The sequence below is a fragment of the Leptosomus discolor genome, chromosome 22, assembly GCF_034619465.1.
Source record: "Leptosomus discolor isolate bLepDis1 chromosome 22, bLepDis1.hap2, whole genome shotgun sequence".
In the NCBI taxonomy this organism is placed as follows: domain Eukaryota; kingdom Metazoa; phylum Chordata; class Aves; order Leptosomiformes; family Leptosomidae; genus Leptosomus; species Leptosomus discolor.
In genome coordinates, this window is record NC_141412.1 from 1,534,718 (window position 1) to 1,555,012 (window position 20,295).

Genomic DNA, 20,295 nt, shown 5'->3' on the forward strand with positions numbered 1-20,295 from the left:
ACATTAATATTTTAAGTTAATGTAAAAATGAAAGTGAAGTTACTAGAGGTTGGGCTTTTTAACCTTTTCAAGATTTGGGATGTTACCAGGCAGCACTTCGTGAATCACTTTGGCTTTTTCCATAAGTAACATCATCCATTTCCCCATAGAAAACGGTTCAACTGAAAACAACATCAACTCTATCCCTTCACAATGCAATAAAGTTAACCTCTTGTGCACAGCCAGAAGAAAACCTTTTTGGCACACAAAACATTTGGAAGGTTTCCTTCAAGATCTGAAGGCAGAGCATTGCAAGGCCGTGTGGCACAGACACTAACTGTATTCCATGTGCAAGGCAGGGTACTGGACACCGCCGTGCAAGGAGGCGGCAAGTCTGGAAGCCAAAGACTTCTGTGCCCTGCAATAGGAGGGGAGAGCAAACCAGGCAGCTTCCTGCCTTTGTGGTTCAGGAAAGCACCTTGCTCCCGCACCTGCTGTTCTCCAGAGCTGCGGCTGCTCCAGTCTCTCCCACAGAAAAACGGCCCATAGCCTGCCCTTGGGGATGCAGGCTGCCCCCACCTCTACCCAGTTGATAATAATGTCCCCATGACATGTTCCATTGGTCAAATGTCAAAAGGAAAATAAATACATGAGAAGGGACTAAGAGATCTTTAATAGCAGGCACTGTCGCTACAATCATCCCTCCTGATCTTTTATTTGGCGTAGTCCAGAGAGCTTCAGTGGGTTAAAACTAATTTAAGGCAAAGCAGGCTGTATCAAATAATGAAATATAGTTATGACTCACACATCACAATATAGCTTAGTTCTCACAGAGCATTTTAAACCTGATGTTCTGCTCTGTCTTCATCAAACAACTGCCAGCTTTTCCTGGACAAAAAGCATTTCTCAGGCACACCAAGCCTAGAGGAAGCCACCAAACAGAACCTCTGTGTACTAGAGCAATTGTAGTGGTTGGCCAGAGCCAAAAAGGAACTCCCTTTCGCATGCCATTCACCCTTGCTCACACGAGGTGAAGAATCGGTACAGTGTTTCTGAATGACGGTAAGCACTCAAGGTGACACGGGAATACCAGCAGAGCAAACAATTACCAATGTTCAGCTAGAGGAGACAGTCTCCAGCACAGTTACATTTCTTTTCAGCCCAAGCACAGCTACTGGAGCTTTAACAGCTGTCTGTTCAGACCTAGTAAGCCTATTTGTCTGGAGCCTACCCTTCTCTCACCATAGGAAGGAAATTACATGTTGCAGTATTTGCTTTGGCATGCTTGCTAGGACCTGAAGTGTGCTGCATGCACAAATAGGCTTTCCTATTTTTCCATCTATAAAGGATAAAAAGCAACACTTGCTAAAGTAGCAACTGCCAGCTAATAACGACCATCAGGAAAAAGGCATCTTCTCCCCTGCAGAGCTGTAGATTATTTGTTTTCATGGCAGCATCCTTCTAGCTAAAATGACGAAAGAAAGGCATCACCCCCAGGCATGTTTTGGAAGAGCTTAGCAAGTTACGGATTATAAAAAGCTGCACAAAAGTGCTACTTACTGTGACAAAAGATCAAATCCATGAAGACTGCATGTTCTCCAGAGAAGCCATCAAGCTCTAGGATAACTTCTTCTTTGGGGCTAAAAAGTGTCCTTTGCTCTCCAGCCAGCATACTGAGTGATCTAACCTACTATTGAGCAAATCCCCTGATTTTTCATCTCTAAAAATAACCCCCACAAATAGGGCCAGACATAAAAACAGGATGCATTTGTCATAAAGCCTGTTCTACTCATCCACAGAAGCATATTTTCAGCAGAAAAGATTGAATGCAGGCAACTGAATTCAACACCTTAGGCACAGCTTCCCAGAGGACACCCCCCCCCCCCCCCCCCAAGACTACGTGAATGCTCTTCAACACTAGCCTTTTAAGCTAATACCTACAGCTAACCCCACCTGTCCCTTTCCACAGTTAAGTACCTGCTAACTTTCCCAGCTGCTCAGTGCTCTTAAAAAAAAATAAAAAATAAAAAGGCTGTGAGAATTTGGAGTAACCCAAATCAGATACTGCTTTTCCAAGTAGGAGCTCTTTCAATCGGTCTATGAAACTCCCACAGCAGCATTTTGTAGTTAAGACTCGAGGTTATTAGTAGCCCTCATGGCAGGGAACAGGATTCAGAACTACACTCACATTTTCACTTATCCTTAGAGCCATCTTTCTACTGACAGCCTCAGTGTTTAAAGTCTGAAGTGTGGAGGCGGTCAACGAGTAGTTTGAATGCTTAGGGAAAAAGCTCTTGGCTCTCTTTTTCTGAAGGGATGGAGTGGAATTATTCTGGAATTTTTTTTTCTGTGTTGCATTCATTTAAATACTTTCTACTAATGATTTTTCTTCCTTCTTTGTTTTATTTTATTCTTGTTACAAAAATGAGATGTCAGAAAATCTGACACGTTGTCGTACCATATGCTTAGTGTCTGTTTCCAGCAGCAGGTGAGAATCTCATGATTCAATTCCCACCTGTGCCAAGGCCATTTTACACCAACTTGCTCTGTAGGAAAGCATGGAATAAAAGCAATAAAATCTGTGAGAGATGTGTATACGGAAGATGTGTGCTGTGCACAGTTTCAGCACTGCCTGTATGAAAAGGGACTACATATATCCATTTCCAGCCCTGCACAGTAAGTATCAAAACAGGAAAGCATTGCCTAAAGCCAGCATCACCAAGCCAAAATGTTCTACAATCTTGGTCAGACTCTGGAAAATAACTTCTCAGCTTCCTTCTGCAACTGCATTTTCTTTTACTTTTTTAGTGTTCATGCTTAGAAAGTTCCATCAAGAAAAAAAAAAAAAAAAGTATTTTCCTGTAATCACCAGGCGATAGGATATGGTGGTTTAAGGCATAGTAATTGGAACTGGAAAACTCAAGTCATAAGTGCCAGACTTGATGAAGCTACAAATCTGTCCTTCCTGGAACAAATTTGGGTCTTGAAATCGTAGCATCATTCACCAGAGTTCTATTCCCCGACTTATTCATCACCGAGTCCTGGCCTTGAAGCAGTGTAATGATGTTTTCTCTCTGATGTCTGATGGCCAACTGGAGGGCTGTACAGCCAGTGATATCTTCCACGTCAAGCAGAGCGCCAGCCTTAATCAAGGTCTTTATAATGGCCATATTGCCCTTGAGGACAGCAAGGTGCAAGGGTGTCCAACCCACTTTGTTCTTCGCATTGACATCTGCCTTGCACTCCAGAAGATTGATAACGGTCAAAAAGGAGCCCCGCTGGACTGCAAAATGGAGAGGGGCCCACTCTGACTTCTCAGCGATGTTGGGATCTGCCCCACATCTCAATAGCTCACAGACTACCGGCTCATCGCTGTAGCGAGTAGCCAAGTGAAGTGGGGTCCAGTCCATGCTTCCTTTGGCATTCAGTTTGGCGTGGCTATCTTTTAGCAGGTGGATGATTTCAATGTGTCCTTTGAAAGAAGCCAGGTGCAGGGGAGTCCAACCTTTGTCTGTCCTCAGTTCCACGTTGGCTCCGTACTTGATGAGTTTCTCACAGATGAGATACTTCCCCCTCACCACAGCCAGGTGCAGGGCGCTGTAATGATTTTGATCCAGGCTGTTGACAGAGGTCCCATTCTTCAGCAAATAATGGACCACTCTGAACTTCCCCCTCTCCACAGCAACATGAAGTGGGGTTCTATGGTTCTTCTGCTTTTTCTCCAGGTCGGCTCCTTGACTGGCAAGCAGTTTCACCAAGCTGACATGTCCAAAGCAAGCGGCCACATGGAGGGCAGTTTTTCCATCCACCTCCTGGGTGTTGGAGTCAGCCTGGCGAGATAGCAGTACTCGGGCCACGTTCTCAAAGTTGTTCTGTGATGCCAAGTGCAGAGGGGTCCACCCGTCATGTTCTTGAGCATTTACCTGTGCCTGGTGGTCCAGCAAGAGCCGTACAATTCTGTCATCCCCATTCTGAGCAGCGAAGTGGAGAGGTGTCCAGCCATCATCGTCAGGCATATTGATGTCCGCATCATGCTCTATCAGAACCGAGCAGATCTCTGGCGACCTCTTCTGAACAGCCATGATGAGGGGGGTGTAGCCACAGGCTACCTGGCTGTTCACGTTGGCTTTGCAGCTCAGGAGAAACTTCACCTTTTCCACGTTTCCCTGGATCACCATGAGGTGAAGTAACGTGAGGCCATTTTCATGCACTCTACCGATTTCCTCAGACAGGATGTCCTCTGGACTTTCAGCCTCACTGTAAGAAGGTGGGATACGAACCTCCTGATTAGCCGTTTCTAAAGGCAGGGGAAACAAAACAGGAAGAAGAAAGTAAGACCAAGTGAAATAGCTTGGTGTGCCTCAAGACGGGAGAGAGAGCATGTGAATCTTTGTCGTATGAAAGGAAATCAAAGTCTTTTTAAAGACAGGGAATATGAAATGAGGCAAGACCGTTACATGCAGTCTCTTAGAAAGCAGTGAGAATTCTGGCTTCTCCCTCATGGGAACTCTATCTGCTGTTTCCTGTACGGTTCACTTTCCTTAAAGTCACCCACATGGAAGACTTCTTGAGCCACATCCTTATCACTGGAGAGAGAGGAAATAGGCTGGGTTTTGTAGGTTTCCCCTTCTTTATTTTTGATTTACAAACATCCCCTACTTACCACCACTTCTGGTGTCTCGAGGGAAGGTGAATTCTTCTTTGCCACTCTCGTTTTCAGGAAGGGGAAAAGAAAAAGCCGTAAGACAAAGTTGCTTATTTGCATTCTACAATGTTTGCACACAGTTCATCTTTGCTGCTGCTCTGAAATCTTGTATATTATTTGAGTGGTTTTGATCCAATCCTGTGACTGAATTCAAAACTCAGCAGAGCAAATCATGACAGTAACAGGAATGTGGGAGCCTGAAAATAGTCTCTGGATATCAATGAGATTTTCCTCCTCTTACTCATTTGCTCCCAAACAGACATATATTCTACTTCCTTACTGCAGCACATGCCCACGGCAGCATCCCAGCTAGTAATTTTCTTTGTTGTATAGGGCACCCTAACACCCCCACCTCCTCAATCCTCTATACTCAGGCATCTTGTTTCTTGCTGACTGCACAACTAGGCAAAACCTCAAAATAGCAATAGTTCTCAACTGTCGCTTCTCCGTACACGAAGTTGACTTCTAGGCACAATTACACTCTAGTAGCTGGCCTAAAATTGTGACTATCCTGAAACCTTTCTTAGTCAGAGAAACACAGGGATTTAAACCTTTTTTTTTTTTTTCCTTCCATGAGAGTTGTTTCAACTGGAACGTCCTCCCTTTCATGGAGCTGGAAAATTGTCATGTGGGCACATACGCCAGTGCCACGAGCAGAACCCCCACGATTCTGTGTCTGCTTGAGCTTCTTTTAATGACTGAGGCCTACATGATAAACCCACTTCACCTGAGCAGGTAGAAAGAAGGATCTTCCTCTCAGACTGTCTATCGTTTAGCACACTAGTCAGCTTGCTAAATTTATTTGCAAGTTTCCTATCCCCATAAATTAATTACAGATGTACAACCTATGCAAACACACTGCGCAAAGGTCGCTGAGGTGCCCTTGTCTGATGATAAACAGTGATGAGAGAGGAAACACACACTCAAGAACCAGTAAGAACAGGAAAAAGGATTCTGGAATTTCCTGAGTGGTACTGGGAAGCCTTCCTCACCTGCTGGTTCCCAGAGATGGCAGGCTTGTGGGACATCTTCCTAACAAGACGCTCATTTTCTGGATCTACTACAAGGCTTTGTATCAGGGACAGCAGCATGTCTGTTTCTACAGGGATATCTACCAGAGCAAAAAGACTGTTAGCTGTGCAGACCACCCAGATGCTCAGAACTTAGTCAGTAGCCAAGGTTGTGGAAGTCTTCCACGTATCCTCCACACGGGGAGGAAGGAAAGAGGGAGAAAGAGGATGCGTGGATGGCAAACGTGTACCAAGCATTGCCAAGGCAACAGGCAATCTAACTGGCCAAGAGCTATGCACAAGCTCATCCCCCATGCTCATCCCTCCGTGGACCCTTGGCTAGTCCATATCGCCACCAGCTACTACACCTGTAAAGCTTGGCCTTTGCTTAGGGTCTTGGTCCCAACACCTCTTCATCAAGTCCACCATCTGCTGGCATTCCCCTGGCCAGTCATCGCTGATGGGTTCTAGGCAGGGCCTTTTTCCTGCTGCAACCTTGACTATAATAGCCATCATGTTGGCTCCTGAAAAAGAGCAACAAGCACTGGGCTTTTCCTCTGTGAAGATGGCCGTAACAAATATTTAATCAGTGCAGTGCATGTAAGAAGCATTCATATTTACCTGCATAAGGTTTCTTCTGCATAAGTACCTCCCAAATGACAATTCCAAAGCTGCAGGCAATGAGAGATCATGAGCAATCACTCCCATATGTACACAAACATAACATTCCCTTATTGCTTTCATCTTCTTGAGAAATGGGAAAATTAGGAAAGAACTTCTTCAGGATGGAAGGATTTCATCCCCCACACCAAAAGGACAGGTTCTTATGAATCATCACATACATCTGACACCTCAGCGAAAAGGGTTGGTGTAGTGAATGAGTGATTCCCTGTGAAACTCGGGGTCTCGGTGCCTTTTTTTCACTTCACTTCGCTCACATTGGGTTTTAGAATACTTGAATACTGAATACTGAAAGTTCATGTGACCGTGCTAATTCTCCTTTACTTCTTGTCTTGGGTTACTGTGTAGTGTAGTGGCTAAGGAGCTGACAAATTTCCAGAACATGTACGTTTAGCTTGTGCAGGTGGGCTGCAAAGCACTTTGGCCAAAGGAAAAAAGTAAAGTTGAAATCTTTTCTCTACCTGTTACTGACCAAAACGAAGCTGAATACCAAAGTTGACAAGAAATATTGCAGCTGTTTTTAAATCAAACTAAATCTGAGCAGCAACTGCTGTGAAAGAGCAGGCACTCTGTTCTGTGCTCTAATCTTAGTCCTTTTCTAGAATAACTTCCAGCAACCTAACTGGGTATGATGGAACCTAAAGCAATACAGTCTGCAGGTCACAGGGGATCAGAGCTGCACAGAGGTGCATCTGGTAAGAGACTATACAATCATAGATAGATGGTTATCCACAGATAAACTCCCCCTTCCTCTCTACCACGGAAGTTGGAGTTACCACATCTCACTCCCAGTGTGTTCCCCACCAAGGACATTATGCAAGGCAGAGCCAGAATATAAACAAAAAGCAGCAATGTGCCAGTCTCTCTTGCTCTGTGTTAGAGCTAGGGGTGGCAACCCTGTGCGATCCCTGGATAGAAAGGCAGCCCTTACCTGTACACATCATATTTGATTCCTGGGGGCTTGCTGTTCTGGAGAAACATTTCGGGGGGGATGTAGCTCAAAGTGCCTCTCAAAGCAGAGCTTTCAATATACTGCATTCGGCTAGACCGCTCCATCCATTTTGATAGCCCGAAGTCCGAGATCTGCAAGCAGAAAAAAGGAAAGCTTCCCGCATAGTGCTCACAGTCTCACCCCTCCTTCTGTTAGCTGGGAGATACCTCCATCCTTCACGATTAGGGATATGAGGGGGTGCCTAGCAGCTGAAAATTGATAAAACCCCGAAAAAAAATTGTAGTCAGTGCTTTTCACTGAGTCCAGCAGATCAGCATTTCCTCTTAAGTTGGAGCCTTAAGTTCCCAGTTCTGGCACAGATTAACTGTACGATCTTGAGAATACCATGCAATTTGTTTATCAGCTGCTTCTTAAAAACCCCACTGGTGAATCTTTCATTGAGCACTCCTGAAGAACCTAACTTACTAGGATTCTGGACTCACTTAGCAAAAATAACCTTCTCCCTATTTGAGGAATAACCCGTCCCTGCAAACGCAGAAATAAGGTCATACCTTGACGTGCATATTCCCATCTAGGAGAATGTTCCCTGGTTTTAGATCTAGGTGCAGCAACGGAGGTGTCATGCTATGCAGGAAATTCATAGCCAAGCCCATTTCATGGATAACCCGGAATTTGAGCTGCCATGACATTTTGTGAGTGGGAAGAATTTTCTCCAAGGACCCTCTCGCCATATATTCCATCACTATCCCCAAAGGGCTGTTGCAGACCCCATAGATAGTGACAATGTGCTGGAATTTGATTTTTTCCATCTTGGTTGCCTCTTCCATTAGACAGTTCATACTAGTCCTGGAAAAAATAAAAAAAAGTGGAACCAAGAAATGGTATCAGTCGTTTCACAGGCTAAGTTACTGTATAGTAGCTCAGTGATATCCAGCCTTTCCAAGCAGCCCTGCTACCCCAAAAAGATTCATTCCAATTTGCCCCTCGAATCAGTGATAATGCAGCCGCGTCATCATCTTCTGCGGACTAAGACCTAACATACAAAAATGAGCCAAGGATTGTTTGGGCAAATTCAACCACCAGGCTCCTAGAGAAAGAGCTCAAAACGTCCATCTTGGTCCAGCTCTCAGAAGACCTTCAGTGATGACAGAAAGCCTCGCCCACATCCTTGTTTTTACACTGTGATGAAATTCTCAAGTGATGCTTCCCTGAAAGCACGATGTCGGGACCTGGCACAGCATGAACCCTGCCTTTTTCATAGGCCACATGTCCCCAGGGCAGTCTCAGTGACAGCCTGTACACTGTTTGCAAGCAGCTGTGGTCCAAGAACACGCTAACCTGCTGAGCTTGAGTATATGGAGGCGTGCATGGCCAGAGGGCATGCCTTGGCCATACCTATGCCTTCACCGGCAGCTTTCTGTCTATAAGCATTGTGAACCTGGTCCCATGGGGAGTCTAGACATGTCTGTCCATTGTTGCCAGTTTTGGCAGACCTGTTTTACCAAATCTTTGTATTTCCCAACCTGCTGAACGAGTTGGGGTGCCCAGAGCATGCCGACAGCAGCCAAGCAGTAAACTGCCAAAACTGCATTTAAAAAGCACACCCTGGGAATGAATCTGAGCTTGCAACAGCATTATGCCAGGCCACTAATAGCTCTAAACATAGTTCATCTAGGCAAATCCTTCTGCCAGACTTCCTCTAGCAGGCTCCCCACAGTCAAACATACCTCTGTATTGAGGAATCTCAGGTATTGCCTTTCCTGCTGTGGGAGAAAGGCTTAGCGCAGGAAGACACAACACAGAGGGTTGCAGAAAGATTCTTCTCTCTCCCAGGAAAATGACGGACGTGGAGAAAGAAGAGAATTCTGTGATTTCTGGGTCCCTTCCTGGGACAGAATCACGGGGCACGGCCCCTGTCTGCCTCCCCTCCCAGGCACCCCAGGGGCTGGCGAGAGCTGACCTGCACAGAGGGTTAGGCTGGATGCTGTGGCAGACCAGCGTTGTGGAGAGTAACAGAGGGAGTCAGGTTAGCCCAGGAGGAGGCATTTGCACCATTGGCACAGACACGTGCGAAGGTACAGCAAGAAGGTGGATGTCGGACAAGCAGAGGGACCCCCAAGAAATGAGGCTTGTAAGGGAGAAAAAGAAGATACCCAAAGTGATTCCCATATAAGAATCTGAGCGTTTCATCCCTCTGGGAAATACTGTAAATGCATCTGTGCGTGTATTTTCTTTTTCTGCGAGTTCCCTGCGATTTTTTTTTCTCTCCTCAGCCTCAACAGACCTGCGAACGATGAGCCTTTGCAGCTGACAGAAGTTGAGGCAAGAGCCATGTTCCAGCCACCTTTTCTTTCTCTCAGGTGATAGATAGCTTCAGTGCTATTCACTGAGCACCTCCCCTCCTTGCTTTCATGTACCCACAGGGATGTCTTCCATCATCCCACAAAAGCCATCTCCTGTATTCTCCTGACAAGCAAAACCATCCCAGGTTAATAAACTTGCTGTCAGTTTGCCCCATCATTTTGAAGGAACAGTGCGAAGCGGTTGGTTATGCATCAGCAATGTGAGCAGATGGAAGTCACCACACTATTGTCTTCATTCCCAGCTACTAACAAGACACATTGTTTTTGCAAGCCCACAAGACGGGAGTGCTAAGGACTTTCAAATGCTCCTTCTTTGCGCCCCTTCCCAGACAACTGTGCTGCTCTTACCTTTTTTTCCAAACCACTGAGCGGCCTGGAAACTTTCAGTTTTGCATTTGGGGTTTGTACTTAGTGCTGATGGATAAACCAGACCCATTTTATGACACACATGAGAAGGCTCACGACAGATTCACATGCCATGCACTCAAAGATGTTCTCTGTGGGTACGTGTGCATTAAACAAACTGCACACTGAAGGTCTGCCTCTCCCAAATGGGGAAACCTAAAGCAAGTAGAAACTGCTACGGAACAATACCCTCCAGATGCACAGGACTACAGGACCAATGCTGGCCTTCTTACAACCCCCACGGAAAGGAAGGATTTTTGGCACAGCCATAGTGCAGGACAGCACGGTCCGGCCTCCTAATCCAGAACTCACAGGGGTTACTGAGAGGTATAATATAAACCAGAGCAGCCTCAAGGCTGGTTGGACATATGTAAGGGGTAGGAAAGCCTTTTAGAACACTACATTGGAGTGCAAAGTTGTTTTAATAACAAAATAGTATAACTTCAGTCCCTAGGACACCGGTACAGTAACTATTAAAGGCACATGTTGTTAGATGTTCTTCCCAAATTCAGATTAGTCTTTTAAATCTTGGTGATTGCAGACGTAGGTTTTTTTAAAAAGAATTAATGAACATTTCTGTTCACCATTCTTCTGGAGTATACACTAGGAGTTGTTGAGATAGTCCGTGAAAGACATATGATTAAATTTACTAGAATTGATACACGCAGAAGTAAAACTGATTAACTTGGCTCTTTTTTTTTTTTTTTTCCCCCAAAGAGAATGAAATGCAAATGTAACTTCTGAAGAGCAAAAGCAGTGCAAACTACAGGACAGTCGCTGCTCATATTGAATTGAACCATCTCAATTGTTGTCAGTAACATGACAAGAAAAGTCGTACAGGCATGTGATTTTTAACCAGGTAGGATCCTTCCAACTTGAACGCAATGAAATTTTAGAATAACTAACTTCATTGACTCGGTTGCTTTTTCATCAGGACCGCCTGTATTGTATGTGGTATCGGCGGGGGTTGCAATTACCTGGCCTTTTTCTATCCCCAGACCCAAGGCAGTCAGCGGAAGGGTCTCTGCATGTGAGGGACAGAGCAACAAGTAAACTGAAGGTTCAGGTGCACCATCAAGAGAAAAGAGCATGTCTGGAGGGTAAGACAAGTGAGGGAGCAGAGAGCTTTGCGAGCCCAGCAAAAGCAGCCGAAAATTCTGTCCCTCAGCTTTAACCCTGGTGATTTTAACAACTAATTTTGTTTAAAAGATACCCATTAGTCCCAATGTCCAGTGAAAGCTGCAAATAAGTAATTAGGCTGCTTTTATTCATGTCCCCTTGTTTAGTTTAAGATGCTTACTTCAGCCTCCAGATTTCAAAGCTAATCATCCTGATTAAGTGTTCCTTTCCCACTTGCACATGCACATAGACACGTAAGAGAGAAAGAGAGGCAGAACTCCAGATCACTAGTGTTCTTTCCACTCCCTTCAGGTACCAAAATCTCACTCCTGAGGGAGAAGCAGCCAGCCATGCGAACATTTCCTTCACAGTTTTAGCACCAAATCACCAGAGAAGGCTCTAAGGGACAGTTTGACCTGCCGAGCTAGAAGAGACTGCACAGTTACCTCTCCACGCTGGAGTCCTGCAGCAGGTACGGAGAGCATTTCACTGCATAAACTGTTCTCCACCTCTTGTGCTTGACTTGGTACACATGCCCAAAGCCTCCGCTGGCCACTTTGACCCAGTCTTCTTCAAAATCCTCCTTATTAAAGACAGTTAAGCTGCCCAGTTGCCGGTCTCTCTCTGAAGTCATGACAGAAGAGGCAGCCTGGCTGTCAGCCTCCTGCTCAGGCGGTATCAGAGAAGAAGAAAGGAGCTCTTCCTGCTTCTGACTTGCATAGGGAGGTAGGGAGTTACCTGAGATGAGCCGTGCTACTTACTGGCAAGAGGCGGATCCTAAGCGTCCCTCTCATTTGGTATGCAGAGGAGCTGCATTACTTAATTCCAGGCACTCATGCCAGGCTACAGCGCAGAGCTTGGCCAGGCTGGGCACATGCCTACATTTCCGTGAGGCTGCCCTGCTCTCTCGTGTCGAGCACGGGGTGGGCAAAAGCTGAGAGAATACAAGATGGAAAGCAGCACAATGCAAAAAACCTTCAGCGACTGCACTGTGCTGAAGGTGGGATTCCTCACCTGAGGCACCAGTGTGCGCCGAGTGAAAGGGAGGCGGACAGGGAAGGAAGGCCTTACCCAGAGAGAAAGCCACAAGCTCCTGTGCAGCATTGCATGTGAGATGGAAAGCGGGAAGCACAAGAGAAAGAAAACAAACACAGAAGGCCCCAGAACTAGTGCGTGGCGGAGATGAGCACTTGAACCTGAGAAATACACATAAGCAGAAAGACGACAAACGCGGTGAGCCAGAGTGGTTACCTCAGGGATAAATATGCCACCAGATGCCTGCAAGGGGCATTTGAAGACACAAGAGAATACTGAGGAGCTGGTCTGAGCAGTTTAACCGTGACCATGTGAGCACCAGTAACATCACGCATGCTCGTAGCTGCTTTATGCCTTGACGGCCCAGCTGCAGAAAGGGTTTAACGACACCCGTCTGGGGCCTGTGCATACACGTCTTCAACGACTTAGCACAGGGACTATCTCTGTAGGTAAGTCAATGTCAAATACAACGTGATGCTGGTTTCCTCGGCACTACTGCAAAACGAGTAATAATTACTATTTTTGATGCCAAATTGTCATTGAGTCTTGACCTGGAATGTCTAGCTACGTATCAGGTCTGGAGAAATACTTGGAAGAAGACTGATCCAGGTGGAAGCGCAAGCTGCTCCTCTGTTGCATTTGACACGAGGTACTCTGGCAACGGCCCATCGCTCCCAACTGCAAGGCTTTAGGGAAAGAAGGAAAAAGGAAAAAAGCCGAGAAAGAAGGAAAAAAGCAAGCCAGGCTTTGCAGCCTTTTAGGGAAAAAAAAAGCGTTAGAATCCAACATGTGATTTTTGCTCATTCCCTGCCACTCCCTAAGAGTTCCCACCAACTGTGATGCTTCCGGCCCAGGTACCACCCCTGGCCACCTCCACTCCCGCTTGCCGGCACCCATCTGCCAACACCACTTCAGAGCTGGGACAAGGACAACAGGGTTCTGCTCCGCTGCTGCTGCCTCACTTCCTCCACAGGGGTTACTTACAGGCATGCTGCGTTTCTTAGCAATTAGCTCAGGTACGCTTCAGGATCTGTCTCAATTTTAAGAGCATTAAAATGAAAACGTAAGAACTGAGGAAGTCAGGCCAATCATTCACACTTTCATTGACAACAGCAACTTAGTTTATTGAAATGAACCTTTCTGGCTTTTGCCCCAAACTGGGGCAAAAGTAGCGCTCGAACTCATGCGTTCACAATTGTCACACTTTATTTTGAATTTCCTAAGGCACAGGCTTGTGGTGCTGCTCTGAAGCTAACGGGAACACTGCAGTTATTGATTTTGCTGGCATTAATTAAAGCAGAGCTGGGCCGGAAAGCAGCTGAACGGGAGCACACGGTTGGCGAAAGCGTTTTATTGGGTTCCCCCAGCCCTGCAGAGCTGGGAAAAGGGCGGGGGCAGACGCCGTTTGGGGACAGGGACAACCCCTTCCCACGACGGCCTTCCTCCTGCCTCCTCTTCAGTCCGCTGCCGCTCCTCCTCTCGCTCGCTCTTGCCCCGCCGGTCCTTCTCCAGCAGCAGCTGCAGCGAAAGCCGGAGGACGCGGTCAGGACTGAGACGGCCCCGCTCCTCCGCCTGGAGGACAGCGGGACGCCGGCCCGGCCCGGCCCGCACCCACCCCTATCTACTGACACGTGACACCTACACCCCCCCCCCCCCCCCCCCCCGGAAAAAACCTCGCAGATCGGCTTTTCTCACCGAGTTGGCGCTCCGGTGATCCCCCGGCGCCACCGCTGCCGCCCCGGCGTTCCAGGCGGTGCTGGAGGCGAGCACCCTGGGCAAAGGGAGCCGGGCACGGGAAGCGGCGCCCACAGAGGCCGCACAGCCCTGCTTACAGGGGGCTTACAGGCTCCTTCTCTCCGACTCGGGGGCACCCTGACCCGCACCCCGCTAACGGGGCGGTCGCCCCACGCAGGCTGCGCTTTCTGCCCTGGAGGCAGGGGGATCGGCAGCGGCGGCCGGTGACTTTGGCCAGGGCTTTTCCCAGGAGGATCTGGGGGCTTGGGCAGAACTAACTCCCCAAGGTGGGTTCCTCATCGCTTGGGAGAAGCTGCCGCTTCACTGGGGAGCAGCTGGCTGGAAAGTGCCTGGCGCTTGGGGCCTGCAAGCGCTGCTTGCCACCCTGAATCTCCTGCCCTGCCGTGCCCTCGCCCCCTCCCTGTCTGCTCTCGGCCCCGGGAGCAGAAAGAGAAGCACGCGGGCAGGGGCCCATCCCGGGGATGGGGGAGGCTCCTACGAGCAGGGCCCAGGTAGCAGCCGTGGCACCGGGAAGCCCTTGTCTTGCCCTGAACTGGGCCACCACCCTGGAAGCAGAGCTGGGGCCTCTGCTCTTGAAGGCACCACACAGGGAGAAAAGCGGGTCTGAGATGACTGAGCCCCGAGCAGCAGAGGGCAGAGGGGGGAAAAGCAGCCGGCAGTCAGGAAGCGCTGCGGGGAGGTCCCCCCGGGGGCCGGCGCCCCCCTGTTCTCCGGGCGGGGGAGCCAGCACCTGACTGCTCCCTCCCTCCCGGGAACCAGCTCCCAGAGAAGAAAGAAAGAAGCGGCATCCATCGTGTGCGGAACTGTGAGGCAAGAGCAAGCAAGAGGAGGAGCAGCGGGCCGAAGATGGGAAAAAGAAAGGCACTCCGGGCAAAAGGACTCCCCTGTCACCGGGGCTGCAGTCAAACAAGAGCATCCTCGGTGCTTTTGGGATGGTTTGTAGGGCACCGGGGGAGGTACTTGGCTCAGCGCCGTTCCCTCCCCTTTCAGAAGACATTCCAATTCTGTGTCAAGAAGACACGACTTCCAAATTTTCGCCCCTGAAAGGTTGGGGCCAGGGACATCCACCTGCCTACAGGGGGTCCCTCCCAGCACCTCTTGCCGAGCGCTGGGGACATGCACAGCCCTGCTTACAGGACGGTCCCCCTCAGCTCGACACTCCCAACAAGCCCTGTGGAGCCCGCTCACGGGGCGGTCACCCCACGCAGGCTGCCAGCGGAGCACAAAGGCTCTCCGACCCAGACCCTGAGTACAGGCGGGTCGACACCCGGGGGGCCAGAGAGCTCAGCCTTCCCCCACAGCAACAGGAACGAGACTCAACAGCCAGGCAGAGGAGCTCCACGGCCAAAGGCCGGGGGGCCGGGGCACACGCCCGGCCCCGCACATCCTGGCCCCACGGGGCCAGAGATACCCGCCTGATTACAGGGGGTCCCTCCGAGCACCTCCCGCCGAGCGCTGGGGACGCGCACAACCCTGCTTACAGGGCGGTCCCCCTCGCCTCGGCACTGCCAACAAGCCCCACGGAGCCCGAGGCTCCCGCCTGCGCCCCACTTACGGGCCGGCCGGCCTGGCTGCAGCACACCACCACCTCTCCTCTTCTCTTCAGGAGCCCAGGGAGCGACCTCGACCCCAGCTGCGGGGAGGTCACCCCAGCCAAAAGCCGCGCCAAAGGCGGGACTGCGCCCTCCGGCACAGCACTTCCTCAACCTGCACCCTCAAAAGGGCGAGGGAGGGCTCGTTCCTGTTGGCTGCCTAAAGCAGCCTCCCCAGCCCTGCTTACAGGGACCTGGGGCTGCTCCTGGGGACACAGGGGGACAGAGGGCTCCACGGCTCGTGACACACGCCCCGACTGCAGGGCTGTCACGCTGGCAGGTCGCCAGCAGGACAGGCAGCCACGCAGGCAGACCCCGGCCCTGGCTACAGGCGGGTCCCCTTGCCCGCACGACGACTAAGCGGCTTCGCTCCGTCCTTAGAAAGAAGGGGCAAGCCCGCGCGCTCCCTCCGCTCGTGGGCTGCTCGGAGGGGACCCCCCTGTTACTGCACAGAGCCCCTCTTTCCCTCCTGGGAAGTTTAAGCTAAGCTGCAGCAATTTTAACAGAGGCCTAAAGGACAAGCTCATTCACACCAACAAGGATAACGACAAGGACAAGGACAAGGACACACAAAAACTTCCCAGAAGAGGGAGCAAGCTCTGTGCAGCCAAAATCTGGGGAGCCATCCCTACCCCCGAGCAGGAGAGGAGAGCCTCAGACCTGCCCCCCGGGCTGCGTGGAGGCCACAGGGGCCTCAACACGCCAAGGGGCTTCACGGGTGGCCAAGGGGCAAAAGCAGTGACGCGCCCCGACTCCCGGGGGTCACGCTGGCCAGGCCGCCAGCAGGCGGAAAGCCGCCGCGGCCGGCCAAAGGGCCCTCCCCTGCTTACAGGGGGGGCTCGGGGTCCAGAGAGCTCCATTTCCCCCGTCGGGTGCGGAGACGGTGGCTCTCACCCTCCTTACAGGGTCGCCACTCTCTCCGGGCAGCCAAACTATTGGGCAACACGGCAAAAGGCCAAAGACCCGAGCCCTGGTTACAGGGGGGGTCGCCCAGCACAAAGCCAGCCAGGGCATCAAAGGTGCTGGCCATGGTCTGGTGTGACCGCAGCCCGGGTGACAAGGAGGCCCCTTTGCCCAAAGCGCCTTCCCCCTGCTCAGCCCACCCCTCCTCCTCTCGGTTGCTCTTGCCTCACAGTTCCACATGATGCCCTGTGTTTCTTCTCCGGGACCCGCTAACAAGGAACGAAGGCGCAGTCAAGCACCAGCTCCCCCGCCCGGAGGAGAAAACGACGCCAGCCCCCGGGTGGAGGTCCCCACAGCGCCCCCCGCCCCCCAGCCGCCCTTCCCCCCTCCCACCGTTAACCCCCCCGCCACCGTCTACCCCCCCGGGCTCAGCCCCGTTAGACCCACCCTTCTCCCCGCAATGGTGCCCGGTGGGAGAAAAAAAAAACAAAGGCCCCAGCCCCTCTTCCAGAGCAATGGCCCGGCTCAAGGCCACAAAAAGGATTCCCAGCGCCAGAGCCGCCCGGGCAGGACCCGGGCCCCACTTGCAGGCATGTCCCTGATGCCCAGAACAGTCCCCTTCCCCCCCACCTCCCGCCTTTCCCCACGGCTCTCCTTCTCCCAAGCTGCTCCGGGGGCTGAGAGCAGAGAGAAAGAGACCTAGGGCAGGGCGTGCTCAGCCCCGCGCATCCCGGCCCCACGCCTCTGAAAGGCCGGGGCCAGAGATACCCGCCTGATTACAGGGGGTCCCTCCGAGCACCTCCCGCCGAGCGCTGGGGACGCGCACAACCCTGCTTACAGGGCGGTCCCCCTCGCCTCGGCACTGCCAACAAGCCCCACGGAGCCCGAGGCTCCCGCCTGCGCCCCACTTACGGGCCGGCCGGCCTGGCTGCAGCACAACACCGCGTCTTCAGGAGCTTCCCCCCCCCCCCCCCCCCCCCCCCGCTCCGGGTGCGGAGACGGTGGCTCTCACCCTCCTTACAGGGTCGCCACTCTCTCCGGGCAGCCAAACTATTGGGCAACACGGCAAAAGGCCAAAGACCCGAGCCCTGGTTACAGGGAGGTCGCCCAGTGCAAAGCCAGCCAGGGCACTAAGGTGTTGGCATTGCTCTGATGTGCCCACAGCCCCGGTGACAGGGAGGCCCCTTTGCCCAGAGCGCCTTTCTCTTTCCTCTGCTTCGGTCGCCCGGGCTTCCTCTGCTCCTCTTCTTGCTCGCTCTTGCCTCGCAGTGCCACACGATGGATGCCTCCTGTCTGCTCCACCAGCTGCTTCCTCGGCAGCAGGATGCGGTCAGGACCGAGAGGGACGCCAGACCCCGGAGGGAGCGTCCCACGGCACCACCGACCCCCGGAGAGAGCGTCCCACGGCACCACCCGACCCCCGGAGGGAGCGTCCCACGGCACCACCGACCCCCGGAGGGAGCGTCCCACGGCACCACCCGACCCCCGGAGGGAGCGTCCCACGGCACCACCGACCCCCGGAGGGAGCGTCCCACGGCACCACCCGACCCCCGGAGGGAGCGTCCCAAGGCACTACCGACTCTCGGAGGGAGCGTCCCACGGCACCACCGACCCCCGGAGGGAGCGTCCCACGGCACCACCGACCCCCGGAGGGAGCGTCCCACGGCACCACCCGACCCCCGGAGGGAGCGTCCCACGGCACCACCGACCCCCGGAGGGAGCGTCCCACGGCACCACCCGACTCTCGGAGGGAGCGTCCCACGGCACCACCCGACCCCCGGAGGGAGCGTCCCACGGCACCACCGACCCCCCCGGCTGTCCTCCCACACTCACCCCCTATGCCCGACCCTCTAACCCCCACCGCCCCGCCGGAAAAAACCTCGGAGATCGGCTTTCCTCACGAAATTGGTGCTCCGGTGCTCCCTGCAGGGACGAGTGCGAAGCGGTCCTCTGCTGCTCCGGGCTCCTGGTCGCCTCCGGCGGGGACTGGACTCTCCTCGGCTCCTTCTGCGGCGACGGCTCAGTGCGCCTCTTCGGGACGGGACGGCGCCCGAGCCCAACCCTCCCCACGGCACTCGCAGACCCCCGAAGGCGATGGTCGACCCCCGCCCGCCCGTCCCAAGGCGATCGAAGACCCTTCCCCGACGGCGCCGGCGCTCGCCCGCCCCGAGGCGACCGCGCACCCTCCCCACGAAGGCGATGGTCGACCCCCGCCCGCCCCGAGGCGATCGCGGACGCTCCCCAGGCGGCGCCGACCCTGCCCGCCCCTTCCCCAGGCGGGTCCCGCTCCCCTTCCCCTCAGGCGCCCAACTCTCCCCTCACACACTCGCGCGCAGCTCTCCCCTCACAGCCGCGCGCGCAGCTCTCCCCTCAGAGACCCTCGCGCAACTCCCGCCTCGCAGACGCTCGCGCTACTCCCGCCTCAAACACACGCGCGCGCAGCTCTGCCCCTCGCAGGCGCGCGCGCAGCTCTGCGCCTCGCAGACGCGCGCGCAACTCCCGCCTCCAACACACGCGCGCGACTCTCCCGCTCACACGCGCGTGCGACAGCGGGCGACCGCCGCGCGCGACGGCTGCGCCCGCGCCCCTGCGCCCGCCAGGCGCCCGCGCGCCGCCCCGGGGAGGGGGCCCGCGCCCCGCGCGCGCTGCAGCCGCCGGGCCCGCTCCCCGCCGTGCGGCGGAGCTCTCCGGTAGCGCTGCTCAGTGTGTGCGGCAGCCGCGGACTGCCCAGCGCGGCCTGGGAGTCGCTGCAGTGTCAGCAACGACCTCGGCTCTCGGAGCCGTCAACTTCTGCTCAAAGACCTGTCCCCAGCTGCCGCTCCCCCTCCCCAGTGCAATCCGACACACTACGGCAGCTCAGCCCGTTACCGGCGTTCTCCGTCAGCAGCTACCCCTGCTGGAGCTACCGTACGCGCCACCGGCGCTCCAGCGGTCCCTTAGGATCCGTTAGTGCCCTTTAGAAGCTAGTAATGCGATCACCGTTTGTGATCACCGTCCGTATTAGCCACTTGGAAACTGTCCGCTGGCGCGTGTGGCCGGGGCCCCACCGGGTGCACCCCGGCACCCCCTCCCTTCCGAGACGGGCTGCACGGGGCAACCCGGCACACGCCGACCCCCCGCAGGGACCGAGCACCTGCAGAGAGGGCGTTCCGTGCTCAGGCGGTGCACAGCCTTTGGCAACAGGGAGATCCTCCCTCTTACGGTGTACTCCATGCAGGGGCCACCAGTACGAGGCGCTGGGCAAACACAAGCAAGAAAAGCAAATTGCCATCAGTGAGGAGATCAGGTCCAGCCTCACGGGACCCTAGCGAAGAAAGGCTCTGCCTTTTAAAATGAGGTTTCATTACACACACGCAGAACGGGTAGGTGCTTGGTCTTCATTAAGAGGGATTTCCAGTTTTAGAACGCGCGCAGGTACTTAAGTCCACACCGCCTTCGTGAGAGGCACTGCAGTAACACACAGCGCCAGGTTCAACAGGACGTAGGCCTCGTTTTCCAGATCGGCAACGAGCGCAGGCGCTGCTCGAGCACCTGGAAACAACACACAACGCTCTACCGCAGAGTCACACGCAAGCGTTGGTTTATCTCCTTCCGAAGGAGCAGCTGCATCTCTGCCACCTCCTGGCGGCTCAGCGCCCTGTCACAGGACTGAAAGGTCAGCCTGTAGCAGAGGCTCCTCCGTCCGGTCTCTGACGGCTGGAAACGGTCGATTAACTGGATGGATACGACCGTTTCACCCGACACCTGCCTAGCAATGGTGTGAAAAGCAACTTGGTCAAATTGTTCCCCGTCGGGA

At 53.1% G+C, this 20,295-nt stretch overlaps 1 protein-coding gene across 1 annotated transcript; it reads right to left on the reverse strand.

The window, feature by feature from the left end:
* Window positions 1-2,927: 2,927 nt before the first annotated feature.
* On the reverse strand, window positions 2,928-11,848 carry ANKK1 (ankyrin repeat and kinase domain containing 1). The gene is made up of 8 exons (XM_009953884.2): window positions 11,661-11,848; window positions 7,879-8,173; window positions 7,307-7,458; window positions 6,316-6,365; window positions 6,063-6,218; window positions 5,677-5,795; window positions 4,643-4,688; window positions 2,928-4,276 (listed from the first exon to the last, which is right to left on the reverse strand). Exons 1-8 carry the CDS (start codon window positions 11,846-11,848, stop codon window positions 2,928-2,930), a joined length of 2,355 nt encoding a protein of 784 aa, XP_009952186.2.
* Window positions 11,849-20,295: the final 8,447 nt, after the last annotated feature.